General features: G+C 48.4%; 1 protein-coding gene and 2 long non-coding RNA genes across 4 annotated transcripts; 1 reads left to right on the plus strand and 2 right to left on the minus strand.

Moving 5' to 3' along the window:
• Positions 1–4,213: 4,213 nt before the first annotated feature.
• Positions 4,214–21,036, plus strand: LOC137166366 (hyaluronidase-4-like). Its single transcript, XM_067568048.1, has 4 exons — positions 4,214–4,746; positions 13,530–14,538; positions 16,845–16,934; positions 19,973–21,036. Exons 1-4 carry the CDS (start codon positions 4,727–4,729, stop codon positions 20,363–20,365), a joined length of 1,512 nt encoding a protein of 503 aa, XP_067424149.1. The 5' UTR covers positions 4,214–4,726; the 3' UTR covers positions 20,366–21,036.
• LOC137166400 (uncharacterized) lies at positions 4,645–11,330 on the minus strand. Of its 2 annotated transcripts, XR_010923688.1 has the most exons (4): positions 11,276–11,330; positions 7,150–7,243; positions 5,013–5,126; positions 4,645–4,921 (listed from the first exon to the last, which is right to left on the minus strand). It is a non-coding gene; the product is annotated as an uncharacterized lncRNA (long non-coding RNA). The 2 variants fall into 2 exon arrangements; XR_010923687.1 differs by lacking the exon at positions 5,013–5,126.
• LOC137166401 (uncharacterized) lies at positions 7,276–8,425 on the minus strand. Its single transcript, XR_010923689.1, has 2 exons — positions 7,997–8,425; positions 7,276–7,415 (listed from the first exon to the last, which is right to left on the minus strand). It is a non-coding gene; the product is annotated as an uncharacterized lncRNA (long non-coding RNA).
• Positions 21,037–26,069: the final 5,033 nt, after the last annotated feature.

Genomic DNA, 26,069 nt, shown 5'->3' on the forward strand with positions numbered 1-26,069 from the left:
GAAATATCATTTGTTAAATAGCAAGCGAGTCTCAGCCTTATTGCTGGTGGGGCAGCAGCACCCCTCTGATAATACTGCTGGCATAGGGCTTGGTCAAAAACCCATCATAGTCAACAGAAAGACTCCCATGGAAATCAATGCGCTTTGTAGCTGATCTTCCCCTGTGAAATCCCCTCCCCCCCATATAAGGGAGGATGATGCTGCAGAGCAGCCAATCCCCCTGCCTGCCGTTTGCAAGCCATCCCCACCTGTTTACCCCCAGGAGTCAGAGTGAGAGCAGAGAGTTGCTGGACCAGGATAGGGAGACAGAAGCATGCTGCAGAGTAGCTCTGGCCCCATGGCTGGGTTTTGCAAGGCATGGCTCCTCTCGGTTCCCCTTAACGGAGAGGCCATGCACAGTGTGTAGTAGGCCATCATTTTTAACTGGGGTGAACAGGGGTCTGTCTGGGGCTGCTGTCAGCCTCTGGTAGCCCCTTGTTGTTGAGCAGGATGATGGGCAAGTTTCCCCTTTATTTAGCTAATCACCATCTAGTCTATGCCAGGTAGTTCCTTGCTATGCCTCCAGCCAGGTGGTTAATAGTCTCTCCCCTCTCACAGCAGCAAAGACTCTGGTAGATCAGGAGGCCAGTAAACTTAGCAAAGGGACCACAGTCTCCACTTCTTGGGGTTCAGGCCCCACTAACTCCTCTGCTGGCTTGGTGGGGAACCCAGGCCCACTCACTCTTCAGGGACCCTGTGTGAAGAAGTTAGAACCTGTTTCTCCCAATCCCTGCCTGCCTCCAAGCACACCTCTCCAGCAGGCTGTTTCCCACACTCACTCTGTGAACTGCTTTCTCCTTTGGGCTCCAGCTACCTGGGTGGCTTCCCAGAAGTTGCTGAAGGCCCCTGCTTTACGTGGCTCTGAGCCCCGTCAACCTTGCAGCCTTTTTATGAGACCAGCTGTTGCAGGGCAACTAGTCAGCCCCAGCCAAGGAGGCAGCTCATCTCCCTGGTAACCCTTTAGCAGCTGGGACACCATGACACGGTCTCAGCTATATTGGGTCTTACAATGATCAAAGGGTTTCAGTTCTTTCTATTTAAAACATTGTTAAAAATAAATGCCCATCTACCCACATTTGAGTCAGGGATATCTTTAAATCAAATAGACCTGAACTTACTTGCTTCCCTCCCTTAACTCCTCTAGACCAGGAAGATACTCGAATTTCAGTAGGTGAAAACAACCGTAGGCCATGAGACAAAATGTAATGTGTTGTTAATGCACTGGCCATGTCCAAGGGGGATTTGCAGGGTTGGCATGATACGTAGGTCAGATGTTGGAGACTCTAAGGAGTGTGTGGCTCTCATGACCTTACCCTACGTTCCTCCCAGAAAAAGCCTGCTGAATTTTGTTTTGTTTAATTAAAATTTGGGCACCCTGGCACACAGAGGAGAGAGCAAAATGCTCTTGTTTGGATGGGGCTGGATTGTGAAATGAAGTTCAGCAGATGGGGGTGTCCTGTATGTGTTTCAGGAGATTGCTTAGCTGCTGCTTCTTACAGTTCTCAAGCTGCTCTTTTCTTTCTTGTTTGTGATGCTGCATCTACAGATTTCCATTTCCCTTTCCTCCATTGAGCTGTGAAGGACCCTGGATAACTTTCCTTCTGAAGGGTGTTATTGTCTCTCTTAGAGTGAGAACCCTGGGATGCTGGAGGGCAGGTCTGAGGGATGATGTGCATCACTCATGCATTGGTAGATAACTGTACAATTGAACAGCTTATCAGCCTATGCTACTAGTATTAATTCCTGGCTTGATCCTGGCTTGCTCTTCTTGGGGCCTGATTTTCCTGGAAGCCTTGTCATTGTCTTGCCCCCTGGTAGCTGAAGACTTGGAGGATATTAATGCTGGAGCCGCTGACGGCTTATGAGCATTCTCCTTTAGCTCAGCACTGGATCCACAGTTCAGCTCCCAGCAGGCACAAATTCTTTCCCACCCCAGTGACAGATAGTGTCCTACGCTGCACACTTCCAGTGAATGTCCCTCTTGGCCCAAGGAAGATTCTGACTTAGTGTCTGGCAAGCTACAGTTACCCACCAAAAGCCAACCCATTCCATGCCACTGGTGATGGGCAAGCCATATGTTACTGGATGAAGCTAGCTGGAGAGACCTAGAGTGGTTGCCTCTCTGATCATCATCAGAGTTGAGGTGATGTTGCTGGGAAACACCAGAGACGGTTATCCTCTGCATTGTCATTTCACATAATTTTCTTGGCTGGGAGGGAGAATGCCATACTATACAAAGATACACATACAAGCTAAAACGAGTACCTAATTATTTAAGCCTGTGTTAGGTGGCAGCAACTCATGCTTTCATCTGGCACAGTACTGGCAAACGTGGCATAGTTATACAGTCCCAGGGCTTCCGTTAAAGGGACAGCGCAAACTCAATTTAGGCCCCAGATTTAGGGTCAGTTTGACACGGCTTGAGACCAGTAGAAACACTTTCAATCATTTATATTTTTAGAAGCAGCAGCTTTATTTGGTGTGGATTGAAATGTTCCCCTGCAGCGGTTGCCACCCAAATTGCAGTGTTGTGCTAGTGCATGAGCACCAGACAGGGACACTGCAACTGATCCAAAACAAACAAGCGTGTCCAACTAGTCTGTTTGCACTGCCCAGCCTCAGCGAGGAGCAAAAAGGAACTCATCAATGTCCGTGGAGAAAAGCAAATGAGATTTTGTAATACGTTTGGTTCCTAGCACAGCTAAGCACTTTTTTGTTTCAAACATAATGTTAAACCCTAGTGTCCCTGTTCAGAAAGGAGTAGCTAAGTCATGGCCAGCAGACACAGGGGCAGCTATGAGGATGGCAGTCCAGCATGGCGAAGGTCCCAGACTGGCCCATAGGAGGACATTGAGTTGGAGGCTCTAGAGGGCATAAGAGCCGAGCTCCTCAAAGGTATTTACTCTCCTCACTTCCACTGATTTCAGTGGAATACGTTTGAGGATCTGGACCAAGGAACTTTCCCCTCACATCCTGTGTGATTCTTGTGGGGGCCAAGGGTAACTGCACAGTGGGAAGAGCAGGGAATGCCTTCACCCTATTTTCCCTGAGGCTGCATGGTGCCTCAAACAGAGCAGAAGGCAGTGTAGCTATGTCCTCCCTACCCCTGGTTGGCACTGGCCTGTGAAGCAGGACCGGCACCACCAGTGAAGTAAGCTGCACCCCTACTGAATCCCCTTCCCATTACGTGCTGGGAAACTTTGAGAGGTATCCGGCAAAATCCTTGCCAGGGTTCCTGCAAAATACTGCCAGTGCAGCTCTGTGCCACTCTGTACTATGGACTGTGCACACCTTCAGTGTGATGGCTCTGGAGCCTGGCAATGGGCTACCGAGGATTTCATCTCTAGGCTGCTTTCAAAGCCAGCCCAGTTCTGTAGTGACTGGCGGTTCACTGTGCTTCAATGGCCTACACAAATTCCCTCAATAAGAAGGAGAGCTACTGACCTGGCACAAGTAAAATGGGCTAGTGCTGAGCTGTTAACACTCCTGTCTCACACCAACTCCCTGCAGAGCAAAAGGAAGGAATGGGCAGGAGCTCATTAGTGTGAATGAACATGTAGCATCAGTGGGCAAGCTCTGAGAACATGAGCCCCAGCCATTCTGAGAGTCATTCACAAAGAACCAGCTTATCTGTTATCCCCGGAGCCTTAGGTATCTGTGCACTCCAGAGATAATGCAGAGAAAAGCCGCAGATTCTCTTTCCAGAGCAGATCAGCTTCACATGATCTTCCATACACTTTGTTCTCACAGAGCATGGTTCTACTCTGAAGTGGCACCTTCTTACTGAAGTACAGCTCCCTGTGTGTATTTGGAGTCAGATCCGCCAGTGGCAAAAAATGCATGTTGCTGCTTTTCACTCCTGTTAGCGGGGCTGGCTCGCTCATTGTTAGAAATAAACTGAGAAACTGAGCCCATTTGAGCTGGGATCCCTGGGACACGATAGCCAGGAACCCATTCCAATCTGAGTTGCTTTCCAAGGCCAAGCCAGACTTTATGAAAATCCCTTGTTGTCTAGAATGCGTCCAAAAACCTGCCAAGCGCCAAGAGTGTATATAGACGGACCATTGGTTCCCTCTGGCTTTAACCTGTTGAGACTGTTGAATGCCAACCTATTCTCAGTTCCAGGCATGCTGGCGGCAGGATCTCTTCCAACAGGCCGCCTTCCAGGGAGGGCAGGGGAAAGGTGGGCATGGGGAGATATCGCTGCCCTCTGTGTCTGTCAACCAGAGGCCAAATGAGCTGAGCGTCGTAGAGGCTCTGTGCCACTGAATGAACACACACACACCACAATCAAGCATGTTAGCCCGGAGGAGATACTCATAAACACAGCTGTTCTAGCGAGCACACAGTCATGGATTGTACCATTTCAAAGGCAGGGGTGGGCAGCCACAGGTAGGCCTCCTCCCCTGCAGTTCTGATGGTCTTAGCAACACCTACTTAGTGGCTCTCTGTGCAAAACTCATCTGCAAATGCATCTGAAAGTGGTGCAGGCAAGAAGCACTGAGCTACCTTGGGCAGCCTGGGAGCTGGGAAATCAGTGGAAGCCAGGGTGGACCCACCCAGGGAGCTGGGTTAGCAGGTGCCCTGGTATTCCAGGTCTCAGCCTTAAAAGATCTAAGGACAGCACATTAAAGTGGTCAGGGCACTGCTGGGAGGAAAAAGGGGGCACAGGGACAAGCTCACTACCATGGCTGCAAAACCCCTCTGGTAGGTGAATCCATCTCTCTCTCTTTCTTTTTCTCCATTCATTTTCCTGCTAGATTATTTTATTACATTGTTTCTCTTCAAAGGCGAGGGAGTGAAGGCTGCACTTGAAACCTTCAGGAGTCACCTGTCGGAGCTCATACAGCAGCAGCAGTACCAGATCCTATACCAAGGGCAGCTGAGAATAAAATGGGGAGAGAGAAATTACCCCATCCATCAGCTGCGGGGTGAAGGGGGAAATGAGAAAGAGGTGCAAGTTTTGCAATTACCTATGAGATTTCTGAGAGACCGTCTCTCTTTCTCATGCACACATCTGCACATTCGGCAGGTGGAGGCGATTTCCACGCCTGCACTGCTCTCTGTCCAAGTGCTGCACACAGTAACTGAGTTTAAGAGCCAGGAGAAATGGGAAATAAGATTTACAGTGTATCGAGAAGGGGCTGCATATGTCAGCGGTGGAGTAAGCAGTAATATATTGTAATAGAGTGCAAAGGGGGAGCCAGGGAGATTACCATCCTTTCCTCTAAACTCACTCTCTCTCTTCCCTGGTTGTGAATGTCATAACTTACTTGGCTAGGGAATGTATTTCCTTCCTCTATAGATTTCCCCCCTCCTGGTGCAGTTTGCATTATCATTTGCTGACTATATGACGACACTCTGTCCGTAGCTTCCCGACCTTTGTGTGACATCCTCCCCCACAGAAAATTGAAATTGCAGATAAATTTCTGGCTACAAACAGCTTTGTATTGATCACTCAAGTGAGTGTGTAGCAAAAATTCAGGGACAATTTTTTTTTAAATTATTACTTGATGTGAAGATAATGTTTTCTTCCTACATTTTACAGCAATTTGTCCTTAAACAAATTCCAGCTTTCAAAAGTTGCCATTTAAGAAAAACAAACTTGAAAACAGCTCTTTTTTCTAACAGGGACCAGGTTCTGATCAGATTCCAGTTTTATACTGATGTAACTCTATTAACTTCTGTGCCCTTCCTCCTGATTCACACCATGTTAAATGAGCTCAGATTCTGATCCTGAATACCTTTCATGGACACAAGAAATTTTTAATGTTTTGTTTTTTTTTTTAAACCAAGAAAATCATAGGTCCCTCTAAACTTGAGCCATTATTTCTGTTTTTTGTTAAAACAACAGCTCTGTATTACTGTTTTTTCATAAAATAATATAACTCAGAGAGAACCTCAGCACAGCAATTTTCATTTTAATCATTTTTCTTCTTTCCATCAAGTATGGAAAAAGCTGGGGATAGGTGAATGGTAAAGGGCAGGAAAGGAGAGCAGTGAAATAAGAATGAAAGAAATAATTTTTAAAGGGATGAGATATTTGTTTGTTTCCTTTATACATTGCATAGAACAAAATTCTGCCGAGTCGAGCAGGATCCAGCTGTTCTGGCTGATATGTAGTACAGAGCATGTATAGTTATTCAAATCGGTGTTCTTCCCTGGTTTAAAAAAAATTCTAAAGAAGCTCATACAGAGGAATGGATGTGATGGTGAAAAGCACAGAGATTATTTAGAGGTAATGGTATTTCAGAGTTTTCATTCACCTGTTCCCTTAAAAACCATACACCAGTGGTGCCAGACACGCTAGCTGCCGCTGCTGGTAGTGCTGAGATTGGAGCTATTACTGTTAAGAGGTGTGTGGAGAACTGTCAGAGGAGCTAGGTTGGGGATTTCCCACTGGAAAATGGGAGAATGCTGAGGGTGACGTTGTGCATTTGTAATACAAGCCCAGGCAAAAATCTTCATGAAACCTGGCCTTAAGGTGGAAAGAATCTGGCTCTTCATCCCAAATGCCCTTCAGAAAACTCTGTACTCTTCTCAAACCATACGTGAGATAAGAACTTTGAGACACCAAAATATGGGTTTGCTTTACAACATTCCAAAGTACATGCTGCAGAGTTTGGGTCATCCAAACAACCTTAACTCTGCTCCCCCAGAAGCGTCATACTGACAATAAGAACAATCAGAAAGAGACAACGGTATCCATCCATCACATAGGTTCACCTCATTAGTGACCACAAAAGCACTGATACCTTAATGAGCCCATGTGATCAGTGGATATGGTTGGCTCACACCAACCCCCTGTCATGGCCATAGGTATCGGGCCATGCACATTTTACAAAGTGATAGTGATGCCTAGTTAAGTATGCATCGAACTGATGGGTGTATACAGGGGTGCTGGAACAATTCGTATAGTGGGGGTGCTGAGAGCCATTCAATCAAACTGCAAACCTCGTATATAATGGAAACCACTTCAAGCCAGGGGGTGCAGCACCGTTAGTTCCAGCACCTCTGGGTATATATAATACATGTGTTCTGGAATGTACAGATATGTCTTATCCAGGTATTGTCCCTTAACTTCCCTCCTGACCACACACAAAAACTCACCTGAGTTTAATGGTGCTTTCAATCCTGACTAGCTGGCACAGCTGAGGTCTGGGTTAGCACCTGGGTTCCGTTTCCACTTGGGCTGGCAATTGACCTGCTTTGCAGAGAGGAAACAGGCTAAATCACTTGAGTGCTGACAGTCCTCCACCATTCCCTCTCTGTGCTCAGAAGGACAGACAAATTCTCCCACAATTCACAGGGAAAGAATCATGGAGCAGCTCAGGTTTCTGCAGCATCAAGAGCCCTGGGATATGCTCCCAGAAATCCTACATGGGAGAGCAAAGACCAGTGAGTGGAGCTGCGTTGGGAATTTTTTTTAATTAAAAATTTTTTTTTTTAAATAAAAACAATGTAAATTTGTCAAAACCAAACCCACCACACCCCAGGACCATGTCATTTTTCAATGACTTATTTGATATGGGAAAGCAAGCTGGGGAGCAAGGTTTGAAAACGTCAAAGTAGCCCATTTAAACAATTTTGGAAGAAAGCATTTTGATTTTTGGGTTGAAATGACTTAAGTTTTGAAATTGTAGTTAATTTTTAGTTACAGTTAAAAAAATTAAAAGGTTGACATTAAAACACAATGAAATGTTTCAAAATTATCAAAATGAATCATTTTAAAAGACCCAAACCAACATTTTTTTCAGGGTTTCTGTTCATGGACATTTTCAAGATTTTGACTTCTTGTCCTAATTCAGGATGGGAATATTTTGCAAATGCTGTAAAATTCTTATGGGTTGGGAAAACCATTTGCCACCCAGCTCTACCAGTGAGAACCCAGTAACTCAAGTATGACTTTGTAGTGTGGCTGCTCACTCCTGTGCTGGGCTAACGTGGGTGCTCAGACCTGGGTGTCAACCATCCAGGCTAACTCTGCAGTGAAGACACTTCTCACATCCAGGTTGTGGACAGCCAACTTAGTGGTCAGACCTGGGGCCCACAGTCATGAGACAGGAGTCAAGAGTCAACTGGTTCAGGATACCAGGAGATCAGAACCACAAGTCACACACCGGGAGTCAAACTGGGATGGGATGCCAGGAAGTCAAGCGAGGGGAGCAGGAGCATCATGGATCCCAATTGTTCCTACAGCTTCCTGTTCCTGTAGCTAACTTAAGTAGGGCCAGCAGGCCAATCAGCTGCTCTGGGATTCCACCAATAGGATCTCAGGAGCAAAGCCTCAGACTGGAGTTGGGATTGATGGGTCCTGAGTAAACAGTTATCAGAAGGGTGCCAAGTGGAGAGGTGGAGCATAACTGATCCTGCAGATCCCAGGTTCAAGGCCTATGGGTCATGACAACATCCTATGTAATAGCACCTTCTAGGTATCAAAATAACTGCTGCCTCTCCCCTAAAACCAGTCCAAGGCATTTCTCCTAACAAAGGACATCAGGATAAATCCAGTCTGATGCTTGTGTGTTAAGAGAGACAATGAGACAAAAAGCCATTGGAAAAATGTTCTGAAAGTAAATAGGTGAAATCTGTAGCCTCAGCATCTCCAAAATGCCTTTTCTGAATTTTGTCCCAATCTTTCCAGAAATAGTCTCCTGCAGGATGAATTGTGTTATGTAAAATTTCAGGTGTTTTGGATTGTTTAAGATAGTTTGTTTGTTCATATTAGATGGGACTTAGCTGGGCAGGGAGAGAAAGGAGGAATAGAGAACGAACCAGAACCAGATGTGACAGTTGTGAGTCACATCACTTACTGCAGTACTGGAAAGACTCAGATATTTTGGCGATGAGTGGAGGTTAACAATACTGCTTTGCTGTAGCCACCTTCTATTTGAGTGTCTCCATGTGTCTTACAAAGGTGAGGATCTAGACCTTTTATAAGTGATTTAGGATCTTCTGACAGTCTGAAACTCCTGGTTTAGCACCATCGTTCACTGAGGCAGGCAAGGCCAAGGAGAGAGATCTTTGTCATCTTTGAGTGGCCTAGGAAGCCTTCCCAGAATGTCTGGGTGCTGCTGGTAGCCATGTTTGGAAGCTAATTGCTAAAACTGCTCCTTGTGGCCTTTCTGCAAGGGGATGTTTGACCCTCCCCTAAAACTGTAGTTCTTGGAGTCTTAAACTTCTCTAAGACCTCCTCTATCTTAGCGCCAGAGACAGTAGTTTCTTACAAAGGCAAATCCAGTATTTTTTCTATGAAAAGACCTGAACTCTTGTGCCACAGATTTCATCACGGATTAAAAAGACTCTTCAGATTCAAAGGGCACATGGGTGAGTCTAATTAGACTGTATGCCCCAGTGCAGGGCCAGACGGCCATCCCTGTGGGATCGTGTACCCTCTCCCCAGTGCCAGCTGAACTTCTCAGGAAGGAAGGTTCTGCGCCATTCCCACAGTTAGTGCTGCTGGAGTTCCTACCCCTGGCTCAGATGAGAGTAGCTTTTCCTCCTGGACTGCACAAAGACCCTCATTCCACGCCTGGGTAGGTGTTGAGAAGTGGTGAGCGTGTGTCTGAAGGGGATGAGCTCCCTGTGTTGCTTCTAGCTTTGCTGAGAGTTGAGGCTGCTCAGGGGGTGCCCAGCACCTGACAAGCTCAGACCTTTCACTTTCTGGTAAAATGAAACATGAAAAAACAAGGCCCTTGCTACCGGCCTCCTGCACTTCAGAGCACTAATAGGGCACGGAGCAGTTCAACTCCGACAGCAGTTTTCCCCAGCTAACCTACATTTCAACAAAGCTTTCCTAAGGGAGGGAATTTGGGGGGGGGCCAGAGAAGGTAGTTGCCATGGTTACTCTGCTATCATTAACTCCACCAGGAACCGCCAGGGGTTCTGGGTCTCATCTGCAGGATTTGCCTCTGATCCATTGAAGTTTTCATGCTGTAATTAAACGGAAAGAGGGTCGCTCCTGCTGACAGAGTGACTGTGTGAGTGGCAGGAACCTCCAGCTGCTCACTGAGTAGTGGGGCTGCTTGCAAACCATGGGCATGGAGGGAAGACTGTCACATGCAGAGAGCCTATCCACGGGCAAAATGTCAGGCTGTCACTCCTGCGGGATAACCCGGGGGGAAATCACACAATCAGACTGCGCCTGGAATAAACTTATGGCTCTTCGATGTCCTGCAAATGCGGCTAGGAATCCTGGTCCAGGGAAAAATGGGGGAGTCCTTCAAACTTCTGAACAAGTGTTAACCAGACAAGGCAACCAACTTCTCTGCGCTCGCAGCTGTGCCAGTGCGGGCACTCTGCATGTGGCGTGGGAGCACTGGCTCAGATAAGGGGTGCCAACCTTGCCAGGGATTTCTCAGAACAGCTTCAGTGGTGGATTCTCGTTCTACTCCTACTCTCCCACATTTGCTTTCTATATGAGTCTATTTCAGGGAAACCGTGTAGCTCGGGATTGGTAGATAACTGGCTTATAGAGCCTTTTACCTCGAGGGTGCTGGTTCAAATACAAGCCAACAGTGACTGCGAGTCGTCAGCAGCTGATGTCTCTTTGTTGGCCTGGGCAAAATGAATTCAGTGTTCTTGGGCCAGATCCCAATGGACAAATGTCCCTGTTACAGAGCCCACGAGGTCAGGTGGCACTAACTGCCCTCATGCTGGCTGGTTCATGCCACTTTTGTGCCTTGCGAATCCCAGGTTGGCCCAGGGGCCAGCAAAGAGGAACGTTCGTGTTTGTCAACTGTGACAACTGTCATCCTGCCATCCACACCAGCTGGAGCTCAGAACCCACCAACTACATCCCCCTCCTGTTCCCTGCAGCTTTTCTTCTGCAGCGACTCTATTCCATGCAGAACATAGTGGGTGCACCACTCCCTTTCATCTCTGCTGGTCTCCTGCTGCAGTTGTAGCTTCTTCCCAGGTCATTCTGATAGCTTTCAATTCTGCTTCTGTTGTGCATTTTCATATTATCCTTCATCTGCCTCCTCATCTCTTGCCCTGGGGGTTCTAATCCAATGCCTGTCTTGGGGCATGATTCGGGTCTTTCCTCCATGTATGTCCTAGCTGTCTCCATTTTCACTCCATAATTTTCTGTCCTATCGATTTCTGGCTCGTCCGCCTCCAGAGTTCTTCATTTGTGAATTTTTTCTGGCCATCTGACACACAGAGTTGTCTAACGCATCTTGTCTACGAATAGCTGGAGTTTAGATAGTAAGGTCTTAATAGGTTCCTTGCATACCTTATATTGGACTCACACCACCCATGCAGGGGGAATTCCCAGCTGAGGAATCCACAGCCAGCATTGGAAGTCAGAATCTCCTCACTCCCCTGCTGTTTTATTCTAATTAAGGCAGCAGCTCTCCCTGAACCAATCTTGTCTGCTGCTCAGCTGAGTAATTCCTGCCTCATGGGAGCCAGGCAGGTTTCTTCATCAGTTTGGCTAATTGTTGACAGGTTTGCAGTTCTGAGGCTGATCACATCTCTCTCTTTAAGAGCAAACTTCAGGACATTATCTCCCTCCTGCCCCCTAACCACCCTCCCTGCAGAGATAACCTTAGGGACCATCCAGAGAAGAGGAAGGAGGGGAGCAGCTCTGGGTCCATTGGCACACTGAGGTTCCAAGGACCAACTATGGAGCCTGGGGGAGAGCTGATGGGAGGGGTGTCTGATGTAGTAAAATAAAAGGCTACCTCTAATAGAACATGAACTTGTGGCCCATGCAGAATAAGGCGGACTCTTCAGCCACTAGGCTGCACAAGCTGTGCTAACACTCCCAGGCTTAAATTAGATACAGGAGCACTTGGCTTGTTTTCTCTAAGGGCCTGATCCTGAAAGGTGTTCTCCACTCTCACTGACTGCAGGGAGAGCTGGGGCCCCTGCAGTGGGGGGTTGACAAAGCACACTGTGACTACCCCCAAAGGGACCCACCACTCTCTCTAACCCCTTTGCTTTAGAGATTTGGCATGCCCTGGTTCTTAGGGTGACCAGATAGCAAGTGTGAAAAATCAGGACAGAGTGTGTGTGGGGGTGGGGGGTAATAGGCACCTATATAAGACAAAGACCCAAATATCGGGACATCACTCACTCTACTGAGTCCGGTGGTCTAGTGGATGCCGTGATGGAACAGGGCTACGCTCAGCTGGGTCAGCTGGCATCTGCATCCTGTTAGTGGGGTGATTTGGTTCATGCCCTAGTGGATTTGGGGGCAGTTAGAACAAAGGCAGCCTAGCACTTAGTCTGCATGAATTGCACTGCAAGCTGATAAAGGACCCTGAGCTGCCAGAGCCAGAAGAAGAGCATCCGTCTCTCATCCATGCACATTGCAAATTGAATTACTTGGCAAATTAGCTTACTTAGGAGGGCAGCCTGTGGCGCAGAGGCAATTTGCAAACATAACAGTTCCCTGGAGAGCCCTTTTCCTGCTCCACACAACACGTGATACCAGCCACATTCTTTGCCACTAGCCACCAGTGCTGCTTGTTGGACCCACCCCCACCCACTCAAAGAGAAACAATGCCCAGAAACATGAGAGCCAGCTCAGAGCAGGGTTTTATTGTGCTTTTTATAGCACCATCAACTTCAGCAGGGCTATACAAGCACTCAGAGAGGCCTGGCCTTTGCCCTGGGATTCTTATGCTAACTCAGAATGAAAGATTGGGGTCAGGAGTGGGCACAGCTGGCATTGGAGAGGAGATGGGGAGGTGAACCAAAGGGAGGGAGTGCGTCTCAACAAAGATAGATGGAGCACTTAGGGCACTGGATGGGGAGGCCTCCTCAAGCACAGTGAGCAATGTAATAAAGTCAGAAGGGCCCAAGGGAATTAGGGACCTGAATGCCTATGAGGATCTGGGCTAAGGTCCCATTTGTGGGAGAAGGAGATAAAGGGAGCACTGCAGAAGGAGGATGGGCTGGGAGCAGAGGGACAGAGCGTGGGGAGCAGAGATGGAGTGGTCATGCATTCATACAGAACCTGAAAGGGGAGGAAGAGCAGCAGAAGCAGATCACTACGAGGGCTGGGAAGGCATCCCCACCTACCCATGAGTGAATGTGCTGTCATTAACTTAGGCCTAGTCTACACTGGAACTGAGGTAGCTGTGCCACTGTAGCGCTGCTAGTGAAGGGAGAGAGCTCTCTCGTCGGAGTAAGTACTCCGCTTCCCCGAGTGGGGGTAGCTATGTCGGCGGGGGAGCTTCTCCCACAGACATAGCACTGTCCATACCGGCACTTAGATTGGTGTCACTTATGTTCCTCGGGGAGGGAGGGAAGGAGGAAGGGAGGGGGCTTTTCCACACTCCGGGGTGACTTAAGTTACACTGAAGTAAGTGGTAGTGTGTACAAGCCCTAAGTGCCAGGTGGTGGGGAGGGAAGGATGGTTTGCTGAGGTACAGATTTCCCTGGCCCTCTCTTCCCCTGCTGGACCCAGCCGTGGGTGATCATTGGAATCATGCCCATATTCACAGGCTGGCTGATTGTCTTTTCCACCCTTCTTACAGTGGAGTAGAGCAAACTGCAGAGGGGGCCAGCTCGGGCAGGCTCCTGGCATGGAGCGCACCAGCCGTCAGGCTACACAGGTGCCCTATGCACCACACCGTCTTGCTGCTGCTGTTTCTGTGTCCCGAGCTGCCCAGGGGTCATAACCTGAAGCCATCCTTGGCCCCCATCATGAAAGACCAGCCCTTTCTGGTGGCCTGGAATGCTCCAACGGCTCGGTGCTGGACTTCCTATGAGGTTCCCCTCAGCTTGGATGCCTTCGGCCTCCTGGTGAATGCTCAGGAAGACTTCACAGGCGGAAACGTCACCATCTTCTACTACGACCAGCTGGGTTTGTACCCCTACTACTTGAACACCACCACGCCGCCCGTGGCCATCAACGGCGGCTGCCCCCAGAACGCCAGCCTACGGGACCACCTGGACAAGATGGTCAAGGACATCGCCACCGCCATGCCCTCAGAGTCCTTCGCCGGCCTGTCCGTGATCGACTGGGAGAACTGGAGGCCCCTGTGGATCCGGAACTGGGACAAGAAGAACGTCTACCGGGATATGTCCACCCAGCTGGTGAGGGAGAAGAACCGAGGCTGGCCTGATGAGCAGGTGGAACTGCAGGCCAAGTGGGAGTTCGAGACGGCTGCAGCCAGGTTCATGGCGGAGACCCTCAAGTTGGCACGGTCGCTGCGCCCCAGCGGCTGGTGGGGCTACTACCTCTTCCCAGAATGCTACAATTACCACTACTGGGATGACTTTGAGAGCTTCACCGGGCACTGCCCCCAGGTGGAGGTGCAGCGCAACGATGAGCTGGTGTGGCTATGGGAGCAGAGCAAGGCACTCTACCCCTCCATCTACATGGAGGAGGTGCTGAGAGCCTCCCAGCAGGGGAAGAAATTTGTGTGGGCCAAGCTGAGTGAGGCTCTGCGTGTGGCTGAGCTGCCCTCTGCCCAGCACTCCTTGCCTGTCTTTGTGTACGCCCGGCCCTTCTACACCTACACCCTGAAGGAGCTAACCCAGGTGAGATACTGTCCCTCCTTCTTCTCCCCGCTCTCTGGGTGTAGCACCCCCAGCAATGGGCCAACAGTAGGGAGTGAACCCAGACCTTCAGCCCAGCCACTGCTGGGAGCTGGGAAGGAGCAGGTGACTCTGCTTTGTGCATCAGCCAGGCCTGGGAGGATGGCGGGGGAAAGTCTCCAGGTCGGGGGAAAAATTGCTTCCCTCCCCTCCATTTTTGTCAAGACCTTAATTCCGTGTGAAGTGCTTAGCTTCATGTGATGCGATTTCCCCCCAGCCATTGCCCCAGTTCCCCTGTCCTGTCACAGCTGATCCCACGTTAAATGCCAGACTTAGGCAGCAGGGCTCCAGAACGGTTTCACTGCATCCCCATGGGATCAGGGATCCTTTTTAAATTGCCCTAGCCCTGCTAATGATTAACTTCCAGTCCAGGCTCATGCAAGAAACCCTACTGGACCCCAACTAGGAAACACCACATTGCTAGCAGGACTCCAGCCCTCCCATGGGCAGGGCCTTATCATTTGCATAACTGAGCTAAAAAAGGCAAATCCTTCCCTCCTAGGGGAGCAGGATTCCTTGATGCTCCTCTTCCTTTTAATCTCATGCTTTGCAGCTCCATGGCCTAGCACAAGGAATCAGTGTGAAACCTGCAGGATGTGGGGCAACCAACCGTCTGCCCATTAGCAATCTGAGACAGAAGCCGCAGCTGCTGCCTAAAAAGCTTCTTGGTTTGCACTGAGGAAATTCAGCACAAATTCCCATGGTTTAGCTGGTGGCTGGGACTGTTTCTACCACCATTTTGCTTAGATTTGCTTTTTTGCATGGTTTTTTATTAACACAAATGGTGTTTAAAAATGGTTCCAGTCTTGTTTACATTGCAGCTTTGCCACAGGTTCAGGTGAACATAGGTGGGACTGTTTAGGTAAATAGCCCCTGTGTAGACCCAACCTGTCCATCTGGAGTTCTCCATTCACTCCCCCACTCCCTGTTCATTTACTCTGACATACTTCAGATGGTCAATCCCTCAGAGCAGAGGTGTTGAGAATAAAGATGAATCATCAAAGAGGGGCAGTTAACATAAGATCCCTTGCTCTGCCAGCCATCATCCTAATCTTCCACCAGACCTCTCTTGCCGCTTGATGAAGTTAATCTAACAGTTTTTAAAGGCAACTTCCATGCATCTGTGCTGCTGGTGTCTGGCTAGGGCCAACCGTGGAAAAGCCAAAATATAAAATCAGGCTTTCCAAAACTCATGGGATTTCTAGCTGAATCTTGCCTATGCGAGATGTTGGACAAACAGCTGTGCAAATGGAAGCTCTGAATGGCTGATGGTATCGCTAATTGCAGCCAGCCAAAGAGCATGCTTGGCAGGGAGCTACAGAACCATTTACCTGCAGGTTCCTGGTTCAAATCTGGCCCAGGTAGGGACTGACCCAAAGCCATTCCTAGTTTTCCACTCTCACCCCTGGCATTAGTCAGCGCTTCTGCATGCCGTGCCAGCAGAAACACCACAGAGTGAATGGGCTCTGGAAGCTAATCTCCCCCTCGTTCCTACAGCTGGCTCCTTCAAATCAAGGCTCAGGCAGGATGTTAGAAGGAACCTTGTGCACCTCTGGTACCCCTCTGGCCCCATCCTGTGGACAACCAGCTCCTGCTTCCAGCACTGTTGCTCACTCATCTTCCATAAACTCCCATAAGACAAAGGACCTGTCTCCCCCTCCCCCATAGCTCAGGCTATACAGAGAGTTAATGCTAAGGGCCTACACCCCCACATTCAATTTCCCATCATTTTGCCCAGACCCCAGCTTGGCACAGCTGTGTTTTCATTCTGCACTGGGGGCTGTATGTAGTCTAAGGCCAGCTGTGCCGCGTGAGCAATTCTATGATGTATGTCATCTCAGTCACACGGCAGCACCAGTAGTATCCCCGCTTCTCCCTGGGCACATGCCCTGTGGTTGTGAAAACTCAGGCCAGGCTGAAACCCTGAAGGAGCCCCCCTCTGCCTTTCTTCCCCTGAGGACCCAAAGTTGTTTTGAGTCACACTGAGAACAGTGAAAAGGAAGAGGCCTCACTGATAGCTCATCTCTAGGGCAGGAATTCACTGCCCTGAAGGAGGGTCTGCCCTGACCGCCCTTCTAATCATCTGCAGGCTACTAACCCCACGCTCTGACTTCTCTTCGGCTGCGGAACAGGGAAAGGAACAGACAGCTGGGTGCACATGGGCCTGGCTTTGATGGACTCTCTCAGCTGCCCAGGCAGCTTCTCCGTGCTCAGCGTTCTCACCCCACTGCTGGTTTATCTTGTTGCAGACAGACCTGGTGTACACAATCGGGCAGGCGGCAGCCATGGGGGCTCACGGGATCGTTCTCTGGGGAGGCGTGGAATATTCTCGCAACCGGGTAATACAGGCCGCTCATGGAGCTACCATTGGTTGTTAGCATGGGTGGGTGGCTGGGTGGGAGTGGGTGTGTGTGGGCACACCTGCTTCTGGGATGGGGCCCCTTTAATGGACCCCCAAATGACCACTCCTTCGCTCCTCCCTGCCTTAGCAGCAGTGGACTATATGCACCTACCTGTGAGCACTGCTGTTACGCACAGCTGACCTAGCCATCGGTGCTCTCAGGAGGGAGGTGGGGCAGAGCCAGCTCCTTTCAGGCTAGGAGCAGTGGCAGCAAACCAGCCAAGGAGTGAGTAGGCTGCTGAAAGTGAGCTCCCCACACCAATGATCCCTACACTGAAGGGCTGAGGTGGGGCCCAGCAGATGCCAGCTCAATGCCAGTTGTTGCCAGAGGTGGGAGAGGATTTAAGATAACATTTTTTTCACTCAGGGCTGGACTGAGACCTGGAAGCTCATCACAGGGACAAGCAAACAGCTCTCAGAGGTTAACTGCAGCCTGCCACTCTAGGCTTGAGCTGGAGTTGGAGCAGAGACCTAGTAGTGAAGGGATCTACATCCCATTAATTAAGAAGGGAAGCTGGGCTTCTAGTTAAGGCATTGCACTGGGCCTCAGGAGAGCTGGCTTCAATTCCCAGTGCTGTTACAGATACCTCATGTAACCTTGGGCAAGTCACTTAATCTACCTGCCTGAGTTTCCCCTCCCTCTGCAACATGAGGATGACACCACTGCCTTTCCCTCAGGCTTTGGCTGTCTTGTCTATTATTAAATTCTTCAGAGCAGAGCTTGGCATGTTATCTTGCTATGAATTAGTTCCATAACCCCATGCTAATCCCTTCTTTTAATTCTTTATTAATCAAGTACATATCAGCCATTTCACCATTTTGCCCAGCAATGAAGTCCCAGGCTGACAGGCCTATAATTACTCAGGTCATCCTATTAACCCTTCTTAAATATGGGCACAACACTAGCTTTCTCCTAGTCCTCTGGAACGTCCCCTGTGTTCTAAGACTTATTAAAAATCAACATTAACACCCTTCGAGAGCTCTTCAGCCAGCTCTTTTGAAACTTTTGGATACAAATTATCAAGAGCTGCTAGTTTAAAGATGTCGAACTTTAAGGAGGATGTTAAACAGCAACTACTAATTACTGGTCATTAGTCTTCCAGTAGCAACAAGAGGCCTCAACTGGGATCATGATGGTGTCCTGATTCCAGTTGAGGTCTCTAGGTACTACTAGAAGACTAATAATAACCAACAACTGAGGAGAGAGATTAAAAGTAATTTACATTTTCAAATGGGATTACTCAATCCCATAGTTGAGAAAGACAGATACAGTGGTTTAAAAATGAGAGAGAGAGAGACCCCCAATATAACAAATAGAAAATAAGAAGGGAAGGTGTTAGCAATGACTGTAAATTAGAAGCCAGAAATCTTAGAAAATTGATAATGGGAAGCAAAAAAACAAAAGGGGAAATCTATCGTCAGTAGAGTTAAGGACAGTAAGGAGATTTTTAAATACATCAAGAACAAAAGAAATCTTAATAATAGTACTAGATGGAAATGGTAGAATTGTCAGTAAAAATGCAGAAAAGGCAGAAGTATTCAACAATATTTCTGTTCTGTATTTGAGAAAAAGCCAGCTGATGGATTGATATCAGATGATTATGAAATACTTTCCATTCCATTGGTTAACTAAGGCTATTAAATAGCAGCTCCGAAAGCTAGACGTTTTTAAAATCAGTAGGCCCAGATCCTTTGCATCCAAGATTTTTAGAAGAGCTGGCCAAGGAGCTCTCTGGACCCGTAATATTGATTTTTAATAAATTTTGGAACACTGGGGAAGTTCTAGAAGACTGGGTGGAAGCTAATGTTATTTCTGTATTTCAGGGTAAAACCGGGATGACCCAAATAATTATAGGCCTGTCACCCTGAGTTTGATCCCAGCCAAATTACTGGAATGGCTGATAAGGGACTCAATTAATAAAGAATTAAAGGAGGGTAATATAACCAATGCTAATCACCATGGTTTATAGAAAATAGCACTTATCAAACTAACTGGATGTTAATTTGATGAGATTACAAGTTTGGCTGATAAATAGTGTTGATATTCTATATTTAGACTTCTGTAAGCCTTTTGACTTGGTACCACATAGTATTTTGATTAAGAAACTAGAATGATACAAAATTAACATGGCACATATTAAATAGATTAAAAGCTGGCTGGCTGATAGTTTATAATTATATTTTGAAACCTGGGAATCATCCTCAAGCAGTGTATTTGCAGTGGGGTCCTGCAGAGATTGGTTCTTGACCCTATGCTATTTAATATTTTTATCAATGACCTGAAAGAAAACAAAATCATCACTGATAAAGTTTGCAACTGACAAAAAGATTTGGGGAGTGGTAAATAATACAGAATGATCCGGCTCACTTGGTAAACTGGGCACAGTCAAACAAAATGCATTACAATACAGCCAAATGTAAGGCTATATGTCTAGGAATAAAAAATGTAGGTCATACTTACAGGATGGGGGATGCTATCGTGGGAAGTAGTGACTCGGAAAAGGACTTGTAGGTCAGGATGGATAATCCACTGAACATGAGCTCCCAGATCAGTGCTGTGGCCAAAAAAGGCTAATTTGACAATAGAAGGTTCTTCAACCTGGCAGACAAAGCGATAAGAGCCAATGGCTGGAAGTTAATGCTAGACAATTTCAGACTAGAAATAAGGCACTATTTTTTAATAGAGGGTAATTAACCATTGAACAATTTACCAAGGGTTGTGGTGGATTCTCCAGCACTGGAAGTTTTCAAACCGAACCTGGAAACTTTTACTAAAAAATCTGCTCTAGTTCAATTACAGCTTTTGGACTTAAAGCAAGAATAAATTCAGGAAAGGCCTAGGACTTGTGTTATACAGACAGTCAGACTGGATGATCACAATGGTTCCATCTGGCCTTGGAATCGATGACTCTAGAATAGCACAGCCTGTCTCCGGCACTTAACACCAGGGTAACTGCTTTAATTTTCCTTCTCCAGACCAACTGTGTAAAAATCCAGAAATACCTGGCTGGCACCTTAGGCCCTTACATCGTCAACGTGACTATGGCAACCAAACTCTGCAGCCAGTTTGTCTGCAACAACCACGGCCGCTGCCTTCGCAGGAAAATGGACTCGGACAGCTACCTGCACCTGGACGCGAGCTCCTTCCAGATCCAAGTGGACATGGCCACCAATGGAATGCATGTGTCTGTGAAAGGAGCCCTGACCCCGCAGCAGACGGACAGGATGAGACAAGAGTTCACATGTCACTGCTACCAGGGCTGGAGCGGGGATCACTGCCATTCCCAGGGTCAGAGCAACAGGCTCTGGGCGTGGCACATGTGCATCCCTGTGGTGCTTATTTCTGCAACATGGACGTGGGGCATGTGAACCACTTTTGAGGCAAATTATTTCCAATGTGAATTTGTGAAGCCAGTGATGTGATGTGAATCCCGGAAAAAGGAATGAAGAGAGAGGAGGAAAAACAGCAGCAGGTTGTGTGTGTCAGCAAGAGGTCTGGAGCGTTTCTAGACATTTGTGAACCCCACCAGATCCCATGACTCCCTATACATGAACCCACCCTCCCCACGGGAGAGGGTGGGTCACAAAACAGTGAACACGTGTGGATTTTTCCCAGAATTCTTTGCAACAATATTTGCATGGTGCTATCACCCTCACTCTCCCTGTGCCAGAAGGATTTTCACTTAGTTCAGTGACTTGCCACCAGCACAGAAGCAGCTTTAAAAATCTTTATGGTGCAAATTTTCCTGAATCACAGCCAGACAAAGAACAGTTTTCTATTGCTCCTTTTTAAAATACCACGCTGGTCAGGATTAGCTGTTTACAATGGAGTTACCAACGGCCACACTCTCACCTCTTCAAGAACCATAATCATATTTAAATACATTAATATTTATATGCAGGGTGGACTTTTCCTACTCATTGTTTTTAGGTGCCTTCCCAATGTGATCGGTGCTATTTTAATTCCTGTATGTGTATGTGGTGTTGCATTTCCTCTCTTTGTTAAGGGAGGCTGAGTCTAGGTTGATTTTTTTATTAAATATTTTTCATGTGAATACCATGTTTGTGGCTTACAGGCTTGGCCCCTGAATGCTCCATCTAGCCTCTGAAACATGAGAACAGCCATACAGGGTCTGACCAATGGTCCATCTAGCCCAGTATCTGGTCTTCCGACAGTGGCCAATGCCAGGTGCTTCAGAGGGAATGAACAGATCAAATGATCCATCCCATCGGCCATTCCTAGCCTCTGGCAAACAGCAATCCCTGCTCATCTGGCTAATAGCCATTGATCAACCTATCCTCCATGAATTTATCCAGTTCTTTTTTGAATCCCATTATAGTCTTAGCCTTCACAACATCTTCTGGCAAAGAGTTGCACAGGTTTACTGTGCGTTGTGTGAAGAAATACTTCCTTTTGTTCATTTTAAACCTGCTGCCCATTAATTTAATTTGGTGAACCCTTGTTCTTGTGTTATGGGAAGGAGTAAATTACACTTCCTTATTTACTATCTCCACACCAATCTTGATTTTTACAGATCTCGCTCATATCCCCCCCAGTTGTCTCTTTTCCAAGCTGAAAAGTCCCAGTCTTATTTTTTCCTCACATGGAAGCTATTCTCTACTCCAATCATTGTAGTTGCCCTTTTCTGCACCTTTTCCAATTCTAGAAGTGCAAGCTGCCCTGGGAATGATCTCCAGCCCAGCCTGGAACCATCTCCGCAAGGAGACTGTTTAGGGTCTGTGGTTTGAGATGGGCAGGGAAACTGGTACCTGTGAAGGTGGCTCCAGTCCACTAGGCATTGCCATGAGACTAGGGAGGAGACTTTCTAAGGGCAGTCAGCCATCCAAATCCCTTTGAAGGCCAACAGGATTGGGTATTTACCTCCCTTAGGCACCTTTGACTGTCCCAGCCTCAACTCTTTTCCCACGAGATACCACACAGCTACCAAAGGCTGAGGTGGTTTGATGCTTAGCTTGGATGATGTACAAATTCTTTATTCACTTAACCAGGTGGTTTCCTCTCTGACTCCATTCTAGGCAGTCTAGCGTCAGAAGACACTTAAGCCAAGTATATCCTACAAAGTGTTGTAGGCATAACTACATCAGTCAGGGGTATGAAAAAACCACCCCCCTCACCAAAATCCCAGGCCTGGACATAGCTATGCTGACAGAAGAGTGCTGCTGTTGGCATACTGATGTTGTTCTGGGAGCTGGTGTTCCTACCAGAGCAGAAAAAACCCTTCTCTTACCATCTGATGCATCTACACTAGGGGCTCCAGCAGCGTAGCTATACCAGCAAAGCATTTACAGTTTAAACAAGGCCTCCCTTGCCATCATCACACAAACAACAGCACTTCAAGCCTGAGAATGCAAGACTGCCTTTCATTTTGCAGACTGCCTGGAGCCACATCACCCTCACATAGAACCAATGAAAATGTTACAAGTAAATAGTTAGCCACGCCTGGCATGATGGCATGTTTATACCTTCTGTCACTCTGTGCTGAGCACATGCCATCCAGAAGACATTAGGAAGCATTGGGAGAACAGGAGGGAAGACTTACGAGCTTGAGAGCTGGGGAGTTTATGGTAGGAGAGAGGGAAAAGAATAAGGGGTCAGGGTGTTTAACAAGGTTACTCATAGCTGTAGAGAAGGAATACAGACAAGGCACTGTGTCATCTGCTGGTAGAACTGCATGGTGGGAGATCTTACCCAATACTGTTGCCAGTTACTCCTTTCCTTTTAGGTGGGCCTGGCAGTCAGAGACATGCCTCTGCTGCTGACCAAGGAGGATGGTGGCAGCAGCGGCCTAGTATTTATGCTGCGTGACTGCAGGCAAGTGGTGCGCTGCAGCCAGCAACAAGGGCTTTTAGCAGGTGACTGCTGCTCACAGTTATCTGAACACAGGGGAAACCAGATCCTGTTGGCAAATAAGCAAACGGGGAAGGCAATTGTGCTGAACACTTCCACGTGCCTCTAACTTTAACCGTCCCCTTTAATTTTAAGGCTAATGACCCATAGATGAGTATCTGTGGTCCAGATTGGTGTGTTCTCCCAGTGCTGGAGTGCATTCTGCTTCCTCTGCCAGCAGCTCAGACTTTCCCCGCCACGTGCTTGGGAGCTAGGAACAAAAGGATTAAAGCGTGGAAACCTCATCCCAGGTTCAGTTTCCAGCTGGAATGGAGGACAGGAGCTTTGATCTCAGTAGCACATGAGGTCCAGGCATTTATCCTTATAACAAAAGAATGGAGGTATTTCCCACAGGCTTTAATTCTCAGCATAGACTCAACAGAGCACATTGGTGAGCACAGCAACTCCTCCACATTACCATGAACACGGGCAGTCAGGCATGGGCCTTGAGACAGCCTCTGGACCTTGTCCGCACTGGGTGAATCACTAATTAGCAGGAATTGGTGTAGCTGCACCAGAACTGAGACTTAAAGGTTGGAAAGGGTGAGCTGGGGGGGTACTACCCCAGATGAGCTAATCAGTTTATTCCTGGTTGCAAAGGGGGTAAACACCAAATCAGTGCAAACTCTGCCTTGCCCTTGTCTACACTTAGAGGTCATCTGGCCGAGGATTTAAAAGGGGATTTATAAGCTAGCCCTGTTAGCTGACACATTCTAAAACTCTAGTATAGATGGGAGAGCATAGACTTTCACGCGAGTTAACTGATAGCGAGGAAGCCACGTCTACACCATAGATTCGACTGCACCCATTTAGAGCACGTTAAAATGGACAGTGCCGTGTCTACACGAGTTTTAGAGCACGTTAGCCAGCACTTTCTAACACCACACCTTCAAAGTCGAATCAAATCAAGTCCTCGGGCTTCTTGGCCACCAGCTGCTCAAGCTGGGCCCTGCCTGAAAGTGAACCCACTCAGCCCACGCCAGTTTTATTTTAGTCACTGTCGAGGTGGATGCCGCTCGCTCCTCCCCCTCCGGCTCGGAGGGAAGCCACATGGCCTCACTCACCCACTCACCGTTGGACACGTCAGTCGAGTAGCAGTCTATTGCCCCCTCAGGCATGGCAGGGCGGGGCGTGCGCACAGTCTATAGCCCGGGGAGGCTTCCCATGTCTGGGTGACACGATCGCCCCGCGGGTGGGGTGGTGAGGGGGACGCAGGCTGTCCCGACTCCCCCGTGTCCCAGCCCAGGCCCTAGCAGCGGCAGAGGGTTCGGCCACAGGGTCAGTGGCGCTCCAGCTGCAACTCACTGACCCGGCTTCAGGCCACAACACAACCGGACAGGTGTCTGGTTCCCCTGGGCTCCTCCCTTTCTTACAGTACCTGGGCCTCAGGGTCGCCGTCAGCCTCCCCGAATAAACCGCAAGGGGCAGCCCCACAGGCCCTCAGCGTTACAGGCGTCCGGCAGCGCCTCAGCAGTGCCACAGTGGGTCTTGAGCCCCGGCGGGGGGGAGGGGAGACACCTCCCTCTGTGGCAGCTCTCTTCCCACTGCTGCCTGCCTTTGGTACTTCCTGTCTCACCCACCTGCTTCCAGTGGGAGGGGTGAGGCTGGCCTGGCTCTGCCCCCTGGGGTAAACAGGCTGCTGCTCCTGCCCCACCCCGCCTCACTACAGTCACCCTGTCCGAGCCCTTCAAAACCATGGAGAAGTGGGAGGGAAAGGCCAGGTGCTGGGAACTGCGGCAGGCACAAGTGTGAGGGGGAATTTGGAGACTCACTGTGGCGGGGAGCCGGCCTCTACCACAAGCTGGGACCTGCTCCCTCTCCACGTGCCCACCACACTGCTCACAATTCTAGTGCCAGGCCTCCCAAGAACCGCTGGAGGGTTGATAATTATGCATCAATATGTTTGTTTATTATTTATTTAATCAATATGATTAGTTTGATTCTCCAGGGGCTTTGCTGCCTGCCCACCCTCCTTTTTACAAGGATTTCAAATTCCTCTGTTTGACAAGGGGCCTGCTGTTTTACTGCTTACCTATCTGCTCTGACCCCTCATCCCCACCAAGCCCCGCATTCCTCCAGCACAGGCCGACACCTCCCCCCCCCCCCACTAACAGACCACATGGGGCCAAACCCTGAGGAAGAGCCTTTCTGCATTAGCACACGGACTTTGTTGGGGGATTGTGTGAGGAGAGCCCCAGCTGTCTTAACAGTGTGATGTGGAGCAAACCAGTGGTCACAACTACACTGCTGAAGAGTTTCACATTCTGGCCCATGGAAGCCACATGAGCATGGGACAGTCAGGCAGGCTCCATCCGCATCACCATTATACTCCAGGTGATCATCGGTCTGTCTAGGTCTGACTATACAGTGACAGTGAGGTTCCAGGTTTTCCTCCCATTGTGGGTGCTTTATTATGTCTTTTTGGTTCTTATACAGTGCCAACAACAGAGCTTCCTCTCCGCACCAAGCAGGTGACGGGTGAGCTAGAAGAAGCTCCAGCTCACATTCCCATCACTATGCCACCCAGCTAATGTGGCAGGCTTGTCTGGCAGCACAAGCAAATCGGTGATGCAAATACCATTTATTGCCCCTTCTTTGATTCCAACTGCACAACAATAAGTACCCCACTCCTCCAATGGCAATTTCAAGTCTCAAAAATTCTGTTGTATGGGAATTACAGCAGGGTTAGAACAAGCCCAGTTCTATTTGAATCCCTACAGCCCTTGGGATACAGCTCATTAAAGGACAGTTTGTCCAGGCCCTGAGATGGACCAAGGGTCCTTACAGTCTTAGGTATCACAAAGCAGATCCGCAGCCTGCTTTTTAAAATGCTGTCCAGTTGTTAAAGGGTAGCTTCGTACAACCCTCTCATCTGGGAGGGCTTTCCTGTAACAGACCACTCAAAAGGAAGTCCCCATGAATGACCATCACAATAGCTGTACAGTCTAGAGAGGACTACCATGAAAGTTACTCTTCCCCAGCCCAAAGCTGGATAAGAAAGGTCTGAATTAGAGCAGGGAGCTGGGTAGCTGATGTTAGCCTAGTCCAGGAGACAGCTGGATGCAACAGGAGCTGTAAAAGCCAACCAATCCTTGATAGAAGACGCTGACTTGAAGGTGCAGTTACACAGAGCTCTTTGGGACAGGGACTATAGCCTCATATACA

Source organism: Emydura macquarii, unplaced genomic scaffold (genome assembly GCF_026122565.2).
Source record: "Emydura macquarii macquarii isolate MOO-44397 ecotype Brisbane River unplaced genomic scaffold, CSIRO-AGI_Emac_v2 contig_2846, whole genome shotgun sequence".
Lineage (NCBI taxonomy): Eukaryota > Metazoa > Chordata > Testudines > Chelidae > Emydura > Emydura macquarii.